The sequence below is a fragment of the Chelonia mydas genome, chromosome 6 (genome assembly GCF_015237465.2).
Source record: "Chelonia mydas isolate rCheMyd1 chromosome 6, rCheMyd1.pri.v2, whole genome shotgun sequence".
NCBI classification, from domain to species: domain Eukaryota; kingdom Metazoa; phylum Chordata; order Testudines; family Cheloniidae; genus Chelonia; species Chelonia mydas.
This window is the reverse complement of record NC_051246.2, coordinates 24,396,713-24,411,967: the sequence shown is the minus strand read 5'-3', so window position 1 is coordinate 24,411,967 and position 15,255 is coordinate 24,396,713. Positions and strand designations below refer to the sequence as shown.

The following is a 15,255-nucleotide window of genomic DNA, read 5'->3' as shown; positions in this document are numbered from 1 at the left end:
TCTGTACTTGCTGTGCATACTGTGTTAAGAGCAGGGTAGAAATGTCACCTGCTCACAGGTTTTATAAATTAAACAAATATAAACATCCTGTAATCCAATAAAAATATCAAAGCTGCCTCCTTTTCAATGAAAGTTCAGCATCTCACATAGCAGCTGTGCAGATTTACCCTTTGCTGAAGGAATTTGCTTCCAGCCACGCTTTGACCTCTTCAGCGCTTGATTCAAACATCAGGGGCACAGCAACTTGCTGAGTCTTCTCCACCTTAAAGTTTCTCTGGGGGGGCTGAACTTTAATATTAGTGATCTTCTTCAGCAGCTCATCGTTCACCTCATCCATATGATGGATAAGTTCTGGAAAACGGAGCACACTTTCAGGTGACAAATTAGAGACCGGAGATGAAATTCTGTCTTAAGTCACAACCAGTGAAAATCAGTGAGGTTACATAAGGTGTAAGTAAAGACAGAATTTGACTCTGCAGCTCTATTAACTCTGTAAAAAAACGCGCTCGAGAGGAAATCAGGGAAGCTTAATCATGTGGATAACTTTAAAGATGGTGCTTAAGTGCTTTGCGGGATGGGTGAGACATGACATTTTGACCATGAAACCTGCTTCAGGAACAAAGTGTAAAGGAAACATTTAATGTGCCATCACTTTAGTAGCAACATGCTGAACAAACTGTAGGATTCTCTCATGTCCCACAGGCCCCAAAGCTAGCGCCCATCTTTTCAAATTCCTTTTTCAGCTTTTGAGGTCTGAAAACCTCCTTTCATGCTTTTAAATGCTGTATTTCCACAATACCTCTTCCGATGGAGGGAATGCAAAATAACAGCCAGACACAAGTCCCTGTAGCAGAGTTTTAGGCTGATTTTAGTTTTCAAAAAGCTTGGTGAGAATCAGTCCTGGGGTGACTTGCTCCTAAGATGAGTGAGTGCACTTGGGTGCAGGTATTGTGTCCCTGAGTCCTGCAATGCAAGATTCTAGCCTAAGTTCTAAAGCAACTCCTGCAGGGCTAATTGGAGAATCTTGGAATAGTTGTTGGTGATCCTGAGAGCACGGAGACAGATAGCAGAGACGGCATTGTGTTATGTAGTTACTAGCCACCATATCAGGACTGGACAGTACTGACATATGGACACAGGGTAAATCCCTCCTCCTGTGTCTTATCTGTCTCTAACTAATACCTGAGGGATCTGTCTCTTTTTTTTTTTTTTTTTTTACGTGGTGGTAATGATTGAATGGTTGTGTATTCAGTTCTCAGTGAAATGAATTGTTGCAATGGGATTTCTAGTTCACAAGATGATTATAACTATTAAAGCTGTATAATTTCCAGTTGGTAAAGAAACCCTTCTCTATCATGGTGCACAACGGCAAACTTTATGGGGCATGATTAAATTTCATTTAATAAACGTGTATTCTAAGGGGCACTATTAACCAAACCATGATTTGTAAGGTGTGAGAAAAATGAACACATACCTACAGACCGCCTTACTTTTAGCTGGCTGGATCTTTACTAAAGTCAGAGCTGGTTGGGAAACTATTACTGAAAAGTGCTTGGTGACCCAAAGAGCTGGGTGATTTCTTTTGGAGCCAGAAGTCTAGCACACTTCTAAAGTGAAGACATTATAAATATATGATAATTAAAGAAGATAAGGGGTTGTTTATTTTGCAGTAACCACCCACACAATGCACTGGAGCGTGCTGAGTACTACAGGTTTTGTACAGTAGAGAATAGGTAAAAGAAAAGCTAAAGAAAAAATTGTGGGGGAAGACATGGTTGCTGCCAACATATAGTAGTAGGTGCCTGAATAGCCACTTAGTAGGCAGCTAAACACAGGGGGAGTGATATTGGTGCAGCACACACCTTGCAGCTCATGGGGAGGAGAGGTTAAGGTGTTTTTAAGCTGCTCCTGATTCTGGGCTGCTGTGGGGCCCACAATGCAGTTTGCGCAGTCCTGCGGGCCTGTGTAAGTTGCAGCAGCTTCCTCAGGGCTGCTCTGTGGAGCATAGCCCAGAATCTCAACAGTGCTGCGACCCTGCCTCATTGTGCCTCTTATGGCCCCAGCCCTGGCATGCCCCCTAGACCAGGGTTTGCACAGGGAGTCTCGGAAAGCAGCTTCCTGGCTGTCTTCCATAGTGACTGCACTGGGGGAATCCTCCCCTGGCCAGAACCACAGTTCTTACAGCCCCTGTGTGCTGCACTGGCCCTTTTATATGGCATAAAGAGGCCTGAGGGGGGGGTGAAGATCTTTCCCCTTTTTCTGCTGCCTATGTCATATTTAGGTACTTAAATATGGATTTAGGTACATAGATTTAGGCCCATATACACAGTGACTAAGGAAACTAACAGATGAACAGTTTTTAGAAAAGGAAATAAAGAAGAAATCCACCAGCACCCAATACAAACAAAGGAAAGAACACTCTGGTAGAAGCTTCTCAGTTTAAATCTAAGTTCCAGAACTGCAGTGCCAAGTTCTTTGGACTGTGTATTGTGAAACAATATCGCATGTCTGAGTTGTGGTGAACGGTAAGAACCCTGGTACTATGCACCTACGTTCTTTGGCATTGTGAGGAGAGTTCCCGGCTAACATTTCACTTCCCCATTTATCACCAGCATAGCTACCAGGAATCCTGTGAGTAGGGCTGGCAGGGCCAATTCCTCTCGGACTCAAGTCTCCTTTGTACTTCTGGTTAGAATAAAAAATAAAAGGGATTTTATTAAGTAAAATATTTTTTCAGCATTATTAAATATTTGTCTCCCCACAACCATAGTAGATTAGAGCACAGTGGGGCACGTCCTCAGTTGTTCTGTAAACCGGTCTAGCGCTACTGAAGTTAACATGTAATGATGAGAAACTGTACTTGACCAGCTGCCATTTAATTCTGTGTTTTACACCATCCAGTGAAATTGAATCAAGGGTCTCCATTAGCTGAGGCATGAATATTCACACGCTGTTGCCACCTCAGGTTGCATGAAGGCCTCACCGTTGTGTTGTTGAAATCATGCCAAGCTAAATGTGATCATACACTGTTGGCCCTGCAAAGTCCAAAGCTCATTGCTTAATGACTTGCCACAGGGCTTTTTAAAAGATACTAATTTACAGCGCTGCCAGCTCCCAGGATTTTATCAGGAACTTTGCAGTAATGAGGGATTTTCTGAAAGTCCCCACTCCAGCTGTCAAGTGGTTTTGTGAGGATCTCAGTTTTTTTAAATGAAAGGTTAGCCTCCTGCACTTATGACTGTGTTGAAAAGCCAGAAAATGTGACATGAGTGGCCCCTAAGGCTCAGAATCCATACGGCAAAGGAATTGTATGATATCTTTAATGGCTCATACTTTTTAAATCAATCTCACTCCACTCCAGTCTATCTCCTCTTGCACTCCAGAGTTTTTGAATACCTGGGGCTGACAATACTGAATTTATTTTCTGCCTACCTGCCTGTAGGTGACGTTTCACTGCCATTTTAGATCAATAATTCATCATTTACACTAGCTTGGCAAGAGCCTTTCATCAGTACATGAAGTTTTCAATGGCTTGGCCATATAATCACAGAACAAAAAATCATTATGCTTAAAATTGTGAAATTCGACTGCCACCCACTTGTAAGAGATGCGATTAGACGAGGTAGGCAGGTGGCAATTTGTGACTACCGACTGGCTAAGAATTGCATGTCTCCTATTCTCTTTATTATCCTATTTCCATCAACCCTGACTCGCTTGCTTGTGTCACCCACCTGTTCAATCTTGTAAACTCTTTGGGACAGGGACTGTCATTTTACTATGTATTTATACAGTGCCTAGCACAACGGAGCCCTGACATGGTTGCTTTCTAGTGGTTACCACAGTATAAAAGTTAATTCATAATTAGTAATAACAGAAAAGAGAACAGATGACCATGAGGCTATCTTGACGGGGGTGATGTAATCTCATGGTTAAGCCATAGGACTAGGACGTTGGAGAGCTAGATGTTATTCGCAGCTCTGTCGCTGACTTGGTGAGTGACCTCTTCCTTTCCATGGGACTACTCACAGTAGTAAAGTTAAGCACCTGCGTAAGTGTTTGCAGGATTGGGGCCTTAAGACCTGATTCTCAGAAGTGCTGAGCACCCACCACTCCAGGTCAAATCAATGGGAGCTGCAGGGGCTTAGTCCCCATGACATCAGACCCTTAATCACCTTGGCCCAGATCCTTAATGGTATTTAGGCACCTAACTCCCACCGATTTCAATGAGAGTGGGTGCCTAAATCCCTCTGTGAATCTGGGGTTTTGTGCCTGTTTCCTCATATGTCATTATGCCTATGGTGATCATGATAATGACCCATCCTCCCAGCAACGCTACAAGGGCTAGTTCATTAACAGCTTTACATTACTTTGAGATCCTTGAATGGAAGGCTAGAGATGTGCCAAATGCTTGCAAGCTGGTGGAGGGGGCTAGCTGGCTCAGGAACAAAACCAAAGGCCTGATTTCTATTGCCCTGCAGCTTGCACAGGGATTTCAACCAGTGCACAGTGGTTGTGAAATGCCAATGAATCAGAGCTGGTAGTGTTTACTCCCGCATTGCAGTGGAGTCAGTGACAACATAGTGCAGAGCAATGATGACTCAGGCCTTTTGGTAAGCAAGTATGGCTTCTCCGAGGTCTTTCTTGGTGGTGTGGGGCAGTGGTTCTCAACTAGGGGCCTGGGGTTTATGGGGGGCCTCCAAGCAGGACCAGCATTAGACTCACTGGGGCCCAGGGCAGAAAGCTGAAGCCCCACCGCATGGGGCTGAAGCCCAGGTCCCTGAGCCCCGCCACCCAGGACGGAAGCTGAAGCCTGAGCCATGTAGCTTTGTGGGGGCAGGCAAATAACCTGCTTGCTACCCCTGAACACCGACCCTGGCTTTTATAGGCAGAAAACCAGTTTATTGTGGCACAGGTGGGCTGTGGAGTTTTTATAGCATGTTGGGGTGGAGGGGGAGCTTAGAAAGAAAAAGATTGAGAACCTCTGGTGTAGGGCACATCTATGAAAACAAAGAAACTACAGGACTGTACATAAAGCAGAAAATCCCATCTCAAGCAATGACCTTATCCTCTAGCAACTGGGTGTGGAGCTGTATCTCCTCCAAGTGCCCAGCAGCTGTTTTCACAGAGCTTTCTGCTGAAAGCCTAATTGGATCTTCATTTTGGAGCTTTACTTCATCACTCCACCCCCTACACCAGCTGTGAGGTGTCTACGTAGGGCATTGACTCCCTAATAACACTTAGGTGCGAGGAGAGCACAACTCATGAAAATCTATACAGTCTGGGAGATGGTGTCTTAAAAGGTCTACAAGTATCCCCCCACCCCTTTTTTTTAATGCCTACTGAAGCTGGCCATAAGCAGAGGCTGATTATGCACCGCAGCTGATCACCGATGAAACATCACCTGATTATAGAGCTGTTCATAATCTTCCAGTTTCACCACGTCCAGGATGTTATAGGGGACATAACCAGCCTGCCCGCTCCGGTTTAGCAGTTTCCACCACTGCTTATTATCTTCCAACACCTGTGAGGGAGAAAATGTAATTCAGCCATTGAGACCATCAGGCATTCATGACACGTGCAAGGTAACAAAAATTTCACATCTTTGCATGGGCTTGCAGTGGAAAAAACACACAATTATATGGGAGCTTTGTAATGCAGGCAAGGAAACTGCAACAGCTTCGTGTAACATTACATTCCAATGTCGCCTTAATAAACACTCCCTGAAAAGGATTGATAAAACAATCGTAATAGTGGCCTATTGGGCAACAGCTCTGAGGAAAAATGTATCTAGTGTCCTTAGGAACCCCCAGCTCCCGCTTAATTTGCATGTTGTTTTTTAAAGCTTTAGTTGATGAGAGAGATCATGTCTAGAAATGCTTGCCTTGCTTATGCATTTAAAAAAAACCCCAAAAACTCTTTAACAGTGAATCCTGCCAGAGGTGGAGAAAGTGCTTGCAGGATTTTCATATAACCTAATGACAGCCCATCCATTCCATAAACAGGACATGGAAAAGATGGTGTATTGGTAGCAGAATATCTTCCTCTTGGCATCATCACCTGTCTCTTCTTACAGGCTTTTTCTATTTTGAACTCCGATTAAAAATGGTGTGTGAAAGCTGTCCTTAACCCAAAGATTTCGGAAACACATGCCTGGGCTTCAGTGTTTATTTGCATTAAGATTTTAATATAATTATATTTGACAAACCAAATGTCAGGTTTCCTACTCTACAGATTTGCGAACCCAATGTGATGCAACCGTACAATTATTCCAGATACATATTTAACAGAAGTCTGTCTCTTAATCCAATGTAGCCTTAACATGTAGACTAAAGTCATATCATGTATTTTGTGACAGCAAAGTGTATTACAATGAGAAAGACTGGTGTTGGTTAAAAATTCTGTATCACATTTTAGTGGAAAATAGTCCCCGAGTTCACCATCATACTGAAATTTAAGGCAGAAAGACCCTTCTTGCACCAAACAATGAATTTTAGTGGGGCTACTCACGTGCTTAAAGGTGAGCATATTAAGCAAAGGTTTAAGTGCTTTGCTGTATTCAGGCCAGAGTGCTCAGTGCTGCAAGACTGAGCCCTCTGCTTGGAAATTGGGCTCAGTATGTTGTCAGACACTGTATTATAATATGGTTTTCTTTGCTGCTATTTTTTTCAACCGGAGTGTGGTGTCAAATCTCACCTTAGCCCATGTGCTAAGGCACTGGAAAAGTACCAGCCTTCCTTTTCTTACTCAGATTTAAAGCTTACTATCCGAATGAAATTTCATGTTGCCATTCAGAACTTCCAGGGGAAAACTATTTGGGATTTTTCAGGCTCTTGGTGCATCATCTTTCCCTCTCTAGAAAGCAGGGACTACAAAGATTTGCTCCTGAGTTTATTAATTTACCTCCAGGATTTCATCCTTCAGCACTGAGAGTTCATTGGCATTTCGAGCAGTGAAATCGTAGCGGATTTTGGCATATTTCTTCGGCAGGGCCATCCCTTGTGCCTCGAAATTCCTTCAAGAGACAAAATGAGGTTATAATCAGGGCTCCTCTGACAGCCATGTCAGTAAAGCCAGTGCTGGAGGAACTGGTATTTGTAGTAACTATGTTAGCATGCAGCTAAAGAGACTGCAGATTGTTAATGGGGCAAAGGCCCTGGACAAGTCCCCTTTCCTTGTGACCAGGAAGTGAAAAGATTTTCATCACATTACAATAAAAAGTCCTACACAAATGCAAAGTGCAGGCTCTTCAACCAATGACCAGAGCGTAGCTGTGAGGTTGATGTAAGCAGACCATACAAAAAGACAGATTTGTTCTCCATTTAGTAGTTTCTATGCTGAAATGAGGACTAAGACAATTTTGTGAGACACAGAAAACCCTTGAATTTACTGTACTGAAACAAAGTTATAGTAGCCAGCTAACCAGAGCATGTCAGCTGTTCATGCCATAAATCTGAGCAGACTTCATGGGCCTGATTCTATTGTGCCTTGGCACCCTGGGTAGCCATTTACACAGGTGCAAAATGGTTGTGAAACACTACCACTCTGCACAGGGTAAATGACTTCTCAAGAGAGAAGCAGGCTCCTTATCTTGGGGAAGGGGAAGCTACCATGTTTAAATGGTGTAAACTAGAACCAGGGAGATGTTTTCTCTATGGATCTTCAGGTCTGTGTGGCTATGCAATGCAGATGGCTGGGAGCTTTCTGTCTTTATAGCGAGTGTAAAATGAGCAGGCCAAATTCTCCTCTGGTGGAGCTATGCTGATATACAGTGAAGGAGGTGTAGCTCCATTGATGAATGCCAGCTGAGAATCTGGCCCAACCTTGCTAATATCGTCCAAATATTATTTTAGCTTTGCATCCCTGGAATACACGCACTCACATTCCTGAGCTGTTTGTCTAGATATTGACCCCCAGCCCATTGTGTGGTTTTGGAGTGTCTAGTAATAGTTCTTCCCCAAAAGGTGTGTTTCCCCCACAATCCTAACTTTTGATTGGCTTACAACCAGCACGTTGTTATGGAAACACATCCTCAGTGTCATGATTTTTTTAATTCTTATTATTCTAGTATGTCCTAAACCACCCTCTCCCCACCCAAAAACTGGCAACTGGGTGGTCTATGCCAAGTACAAAAGATGATGGCTCTTAAACATATATTAATATATGCTCCATTTTATGTGAGCAGTGGCCTACAGAGAACCAGCTGTGAGGTCTGCCATAAGATGTTGCCTCTAGTCTTCCTGGCTTGGGAGAACTTGTGTTCCAGGCAATAAATTGTCATAATAATTATAGCTTTGTACAGTGTGTCAATAGCAAGTCTGTGGTGCTGGCTGTGGTTTGGAATCGATTCACTGGCAGCCTGAATCTACTAGACAGGAAAGGGAGTGGTAACCTTTCCCAGCAGTTGCCCTGAAGGCAGGGAGAGGGAGGAATGTCTGAATTGTATTTTTGTAGCATGCCAGCAGCAAAGTGAGTCACCAGGGGAAGGGCTGGCACTTGAGGAGTTTAACTGCAGAGGAACCTGCAGCAGGTTTTTTGCCCACCATTACTAAGACCAGGTCTACACTAGAACTTTTGCTGGTATAGCAGTGCCAGCTAAGCAGGCAGAGGGGTGGTGTTTGTGTGTGTGTGACACACACACGCACACACTTTTATACTAGCAAAAACCATAGTGCTTTTGCTTGTTTAGCTTATTTTGCTCAGGGTATTTGCATAAAACTTTTTTTGCCAGAACAAGCTGTGTTTACACTAGGAGGATTATACCAGCAAACCCTTTTTAGTGTAGACCTGGCCCTGATTCCAGAAAGTACTTAAGCATGTGCTTAACTGGAATCAAGGCCTATATGACTACAGCTGTGTCATGGATGCTGCTAAATATAATCCTATCTGAAAGGTGGATAAACTGGTAAAACGAGAAACATAAGGACAGCAAAGCCTGCTTGTGGGAATTTACTGATAAAAGAACTAAATGTCTGTAAGAATAAATTCTTCGTGCACCAAAACTTTTTGAGAGAGATTTCTTTTATAACTGTGGCTGCTGCAAATTGATGTTACATCGATAAAACACTGCAAAATAAAAATTATTCATATACTTAACTGATTTGTAATTCCTACCAAAGAACTCCCCATTCTGGCTATAAAGGTGGAATGCAGTGGGCAACATGCTTTTCTTGAATATGGGCTTGTCTTCACATGCAGTGCTACGCAGTGCTGTAGCACTTACGAGAAGATGCTCCTATGGTGATGGGATAGCTTCTCCCATTGGCGTAGTTAATCCACCTCCTCGAGAGACGGTAGCAATGTCGATAGGAGAAGCTTTCCCGTCAACATAGTGCTGTGTACATGGGGGGCTAGTTCGGTATAACTGCATTGCTCAAGGATGTGGATTTTTCAAACCCCCGAGCGAGGTAGTTATACTGATATAGATCTGCAGTGTAGTCCTGGCCTCAGTCTACACCAGAGTTTATAATGTGTTCATTGATTTCCAATTAACTGGAACTGGCTAACATAGTTGATGGCATTTGAATTTTCCCAAATTCCTGCGTGTGGGCTGGGAGGGGGCACAGGAGAAGGGAGAGGGGGATATCACATCTGGCTTTCTGCTTTAGCTCATTAGAAAGAATTCTGAATCCTGAAGTTTAGATCTGATTCACGTCTGAGCTTTTCGGGAGTTTGGATCTGGGGGTTTCAGCTCTGGAGTTGGCCCATCCTCATCTCCATGACAGTTTTTTAAATCACAACAGATACTAGAATAAGATGTTTTGGTAATAATAATAATGATAAATGCCTAGCTGTTATATGGAGCTGGTTGAATTTTTTTTTTTTTTTTTGAACAAAACTACTTCATTTAGAATATTTTGGGGAAAGTTTCAATTTGTTGAGGAGGAATCTGAAACAATTTTGTTTAAAATGGGAATTTTCATTTTGCTTTTTGACAAACCGAAACATTTTTTATTTAGAATTTTTCATTAAAAATCAAAAATGTTGTTGAAATCACACTTTTTTTTTTGCAAAATACTGCATTGTTCAACAACAAAAATCTCAGCAGAAAACTCTTGACCAGCTATAGGTTTTAACATGTATTCTATCCTTAAAGTGTGTTTCCCTAAACATATAATACTAGGGGGAATGAACATAAAAGAGCAACCTAACTTCTGTAGCCATACAACTGTTCCACTTGAACAAACATTGCAACAGAGTATCCCAAACACAGGATAATTTGCAGGGAAACAGAACCTCCACCAACTGCTTAATGTCAGCATGATGGTCTGAAAATAAAAGCATATTGACTGACTGACAAAATCAGCTGATAATTCTTCCAAAGATGAAATACACTTGGGGGTAACCCATTTCCTTGCATATGTGCTGATTAAAATGCTTTTCAGGCAGGCAGTACATGCATGAATAATTATTTGACTGGTCTTTGACATCTCTGGATGTAGACAACTAGCATGAATTAATGATAGCAAAGACATACCAAAGGGGGGTGGGGGGATGGGAGGACAAATATCTTAGTATTTAGTTTTGTATTGTGATAATGCCTGGAGCCACCAATCAAGGATCATGGCTCCATTGTGCTAAGCACCGGGACTAGTACATTACCTATTTACATGTTGAGTAACACCTTGTTTAAAGGCATCCACTGCTTGTGTTTGCTCAGGCGTCTGGCCACGTTTTATTGATGAGTTACGATAGGGATATCCATTGGCTGATGACAGCTGGAAAGGTAAAATGGAGTCATAGTGTTACTGAGAGAGCGTAAATCTGCATCGGATACAGGAAGGTGGTAGTTGTAAACTTATCATCGCCTGGAGTCTTTAAATCAAGATGGGCTGTCTTTCAGAAACAGATCCTCTAGTTGAAGCACAAGTTATTTTGCTTGTTTGTGGCTTGCTTACATTGTAGGGATTGGGAAGAATAATTCCCTCCGCTGGGTGAAATGCTAAGGTCTGTGTCATACAGGTCAGGCTGGCTGATCACAGTGTTCCCTTCTGGCCTTAAAATCCATGAATGTGTTTCCGAGTTTCTGTAGTTTCTTCAGATTAGTAAACATAAATTCGGCTCTTGATCGACCCCTTTACTGTATTTCAGACTCCATCACAAACTCCATTGTAGCTCAGTTAGGTCAAAGGATATTTTATATATTTGGGAAGCCCCTGATGGCACCACCACCCCTGAAGTATGGTGTGATTTTTGGGCTACTGCTGAAGAGGCCAGGAGGCTGTAGATGGTAACTAGATTTCTGGATTTCTGGCCTCTGCTCTGTACAGTGTATATGCTATGGGTAAGTCTACCCTGCAAAAAACACCCACTGTTGTGCATCTCAGAGCCCAGGTCTACAGACTCAGGCTTGCACTACAGCTATAAAAATAGCACTAGATGTTCCTGCTTGAGTTCTGAAACCCAGCAATGAGGGTGGGTCTCGGAGCCCGAGTCGGAACATTTGCACTGCCAGTTTTAGCACCAGAGTGTAACCCTGAATCTATAGAGCCAGGCTCTGAGGTTCACTGCTTCAGGTTTTTGGGTGTTGGGTTTTTTTTGCAGTGCAGACCTGCCCTATGAGATTTAGTACTGGCAACAGAGAGCTCGGAACCTGGGTTCTAACCCAACCAACCCACTGACTCTTTGCACCTGATTCCCCACTCACACCAGCATAAAACTGGTGAACTCCATTGAATTCAATGGCATTTCACTGCAGTAATGGAGTGGAGAATAAAGCCCATTGCCTCATCTCAAGAAAGTCAGTAGATATCACGTCTGCGTCAACCCAGCGGAAAAACAGCAAGGCTCTTGCTGTGAACCTGGCATTTGTCCCTGACAGCTTCGAAATACAGGACCAGATCTGTAGCTGGTGTAAACTGGGATAGCAGAGGATCTGGCCTGCTGGCCGAGTAAGTTGGTAGAAAAGGAAGATGACTTGCGTCATAAGACCCACCTCTTCTTGTAAATGTCCAATGTCTATTTCCCATGGGGCTCCGCGGAAGATTTCCTGGGGTGGCTCCCATCCATTGCGGAACTTTGGGATGTAGGTTGGGACAACAGCCTCTCTAGGCCATTCCGCTCTTAGAAGATGGGAGAGAAAAATTATATGCAGAGTGAGATCCTCAAATGATACATTTCTAGGACCCAAGTCCCCATTGCCCTGCACCCGCTGACATTTCTTACATCAGTGCAGAGGGTGTAAATAGCCACACAGGTGCAGGACAACAGTGAATCAGGCCCCTAGTTTTTCAACCTATTGGATGAAATCCTGCCTTCATGTTCAGCCCCCCTGAACGGGCTACAGAAGTGAAATGCTGCTCTGAATTGTTCTTAGAACTTGGAAATCTGCTGATTGTCCCTTTGCCCAGACTAACTCTCACCTGGATCTGGTCCACGTCTCGCCCATGGACTCCCAGAGCGTCATCTCTTTTGGTGTCAGGTGTCCTCTCAGGAAATCTGTGGTGTCTTTAGAGAGAAGCGGGCTGAGGATAGACCTTGCGAGTTCAGGGCCTCCACAGCTATGGACGATCTAGGTCACATACACACAATGCCAGTTACAAACTTTCACTCATGAACAAATCCCACAATCTCAAACTGAAAATCAATTTCTCTGAGTTCTCATTGAAACTAGGAATCTCTCATAGTATTTCAGGGCAAATATTGAGTAATATTTGCTTGAAACTGGGGCCCAGGGCCACTCCAAATTGAAACCATATTTTGTTCTCACTACTTTCAGAGTAACACCCGTGTTAGTCTATATTCACAAAAAGAAAAGGAGTACTTGTGGCACCTTAGAGACTAACCAATGTATTTGAGCATAAGCTTTTGTGAGCTACAGCTCACTTCATCGGATGCATACGAAGTGAGCTGTAGCTCACGAAAGCTTATGCTCAAATAGATTGGTTAGTCTCTAAGGTGCCACAAGTACTCCTGTTCTCACTACTGTAGGCCCTAAGTCCGAAAAGGCTCGCAACCCTAGTGAATAGTTTGAGCCACATTCAAGTTTGTAATTAAACCTGAACCCAGATGAGTGTTACGCTGTTTCAAGGTTTGGCTGTGAATTCGTCGTGCAGTTTTGCACAGTAGTCTGAATTCCCATATGCTCCCTGCAAGTGCCCCGGATAAAAATAGGTGGTGGGTGTCTGCGGAAATGGGGTTTCAGAGCTGTCCTAATCTAACAAGTGAGGTGCTTGGCTATGTACTGCCCCTCTGACTTTCTGCAATGGCTGCCATCTTGGTTATGATCAGGGACTGCCAATGCTAAGAACACAAGACTCTACAGTTTGAACTAAAGGACTAAATCTTGTGAGCAGGAACTGTACTAGACTGTGGGGAACACACAACATGCCCCAAACATTGGTTACAGTTGCACCTGCTAGTATTCTGGGATAATTTGGGGAGCTACATGCCCACGATTGGCGTTGCTACAATGCTGATCACTAATGCAGGATCAGCTTCTGTGCTCCCTTCTTACCTTGCACTTGTACAGCTAATACTGGCGCACCTGCCCTTAGCTGGATCATGTCCAGTATCTTTCTGTCTCTCTTATTCTCTGCTGGTGCTGCCTTTCATACAGGCACGTTAGTAAGAATAAGAATTGTATTTAAAGGGTTACCAGTTCCAGTGGCCCAAACAGGAAATGCACTAGTTCTGAAGCACTTGGGTTCTGGATATGCTTTCTCAGTTTGGCCTGAAAAGAGAAGAATCCCAGATTAATCCAAACCTGGCTTTTGGTTCCTGTCTTCTGTGATACAGAGGGATTACTGTTTTCTGGTACTTTCCCTTACTGTAGGAGACTGAGAACTAAAAAAAATAAATGGTTAGCTTCCAATCATGAGACCTAGCCCAAGTGACACAATGATTTTGGGTGTCTCAATTCTTTTTTCTTTTTTTCCTTTGGTGTCTGTTTTGAGACACCATAAAGAGGCCTGATTTTTCAGAAAGTGCCAAGCATCTGCCCTCTGAAAATCAAAACCTTTCAAGGTGTTTTGAGTTGGGAACCCAAAAGCATTGGTCATTTTTGAAAACCTGGACCATAAAGCTCTGGGTAGAGAGAAGGGTCTAGAACTTCAGGGGTATTTAGACATTGACCCCATTGTGAGCTAGGTGCCCAGCAAATGTATTCAGCATATTACCAACAGGAAAAATTCTTCACTGAGGCCTGGGTTACACCTAAAACTTAGGTCGACCTAGCTGCATTGTTCAAGGCTGTGTGTGACATCATTAAGTTGACCTAAATCCCACTGTAGACATGCAGCTAACTTGACGGAAAAAAATTCTTCTATCAACCTAGCTACCACTTCTTGGAGAGGTGGATTTACTACAGTGATGGAAAAACCCCTTCCATCGATGTGGGAAGCATCTATGCTACAGTGGCACAGCTGCACCACTGTAGTGTAGACAGGGCCGAAGGCCTTGTGTATATTTGGGGGTTTGTACCAATGTATCTAGAGTAGTTGTTGGCCACTGATTGCAGAATCCCAGGCATAGTCAAGGCTTAAATGCTCTGCCTTTTGAAATGGGCTGTGTTGCAAAGGAAGAACAAATGCCTCGGATTATATTATGATAATCAAGTATATTTTTACAGCAATCAATGGGAGATGTAGTGACACCACTTCAGTCTATGCCTCCTTTATTTTCTCTCTCTGTCACAAATTGTTGGCATTGCTACAATGGAAAATTAGATCTCTCACTGGAACTACAAGGTACTGCGGCTCTGCACGTGCTAAAATCCTTATTTTTGTGCCTTAATTATTTCCGCCGCATGCATCCTGTTGTGAGAGACAGGTGAGGTCATCTGAGCACAGCCCTAGGAGCCAGGAACGGCTGCATTTAGTCCCAGGTCTAGCACCGAATCCCACTCTGTGGTCTTGGGTAAATCACTTAACCTCTCTGCTTCAGTGATTCCATATGCAAAGTGGAGCTGCCCAATTCCCAAGCGTGATGCAAGGACGGATTCCTGCTGGGGAAGTGCTACGTAGGTTCTAAGTAACGTTGGGCTGATGGTGTGTGTTTTAAATATTAATGTGGAGAAGAAAATGTAAAAAAGAATTGATGTACATAAGCCTACTAAGTGAAATGACCCCTCCTAAGGTGTGTGCAGTTACACAACCTGGGATTCTGCAAATGCTGTGTTTCTATTGGGGCTAGTTTAATTTATTAATATTGTCGTTGCTACTTCCCCTTTATGTTCCCTCAGGGCAGCAGTTTGTGTCTATGACTAAGGGCTCATCTAAACCCACAAGATGTACGGAACTAACCATGACAGTATAGTTA

General features: G+C 43.3%; 1 protein-coding gene across 4 annotated transcripts in view; it reads right to left on the bottom strand.

The window, feature by feature from the left end:
- EPS8L2 (EPS8 like 2) overlaps positions 1–15,255 on the bottom strand; it is a 111,600-nt gene that overhangs the window by 3,755 nt on the left and 92,590 nt on the right. For all 4 annotated transcript variants that reach the window (XM_027823304.3, XM_043549075.1, XM_027823305.3 and 1 more), the window contains exons 12-19: positions 13,595–13,669; positions 12,360–12,508; positions 11,933–12,059; positions 10,600–10,715; positions 6,901–7,012; positions 5,402–5,521; positions 2,553–2,685; positions 168–351 (exon numbers count right to left, since the gene is read on the bottom strand). In XM_027823304.3, the coding sequence (XP_027679105.1) occupies positions 168–351; positions 2,553–2,685; positions 5,402–5,521; positions 6,901–7,012; positions 10,600–10,715; positions 11,933–12,059; positions 12,360–12,508; positions 13,595–13,669 (1,016 nt within the window). The remainder of the gene's footprint in view (positions 1–167; positions 352–2,552; positions 2,686–5,401; positions 5,522–6,900; positions 7,013–10,599; positions 10,716–11,932; positions 12,060–12,359; positions 12,509–13,594; positions 13,670–15,255) is intronic.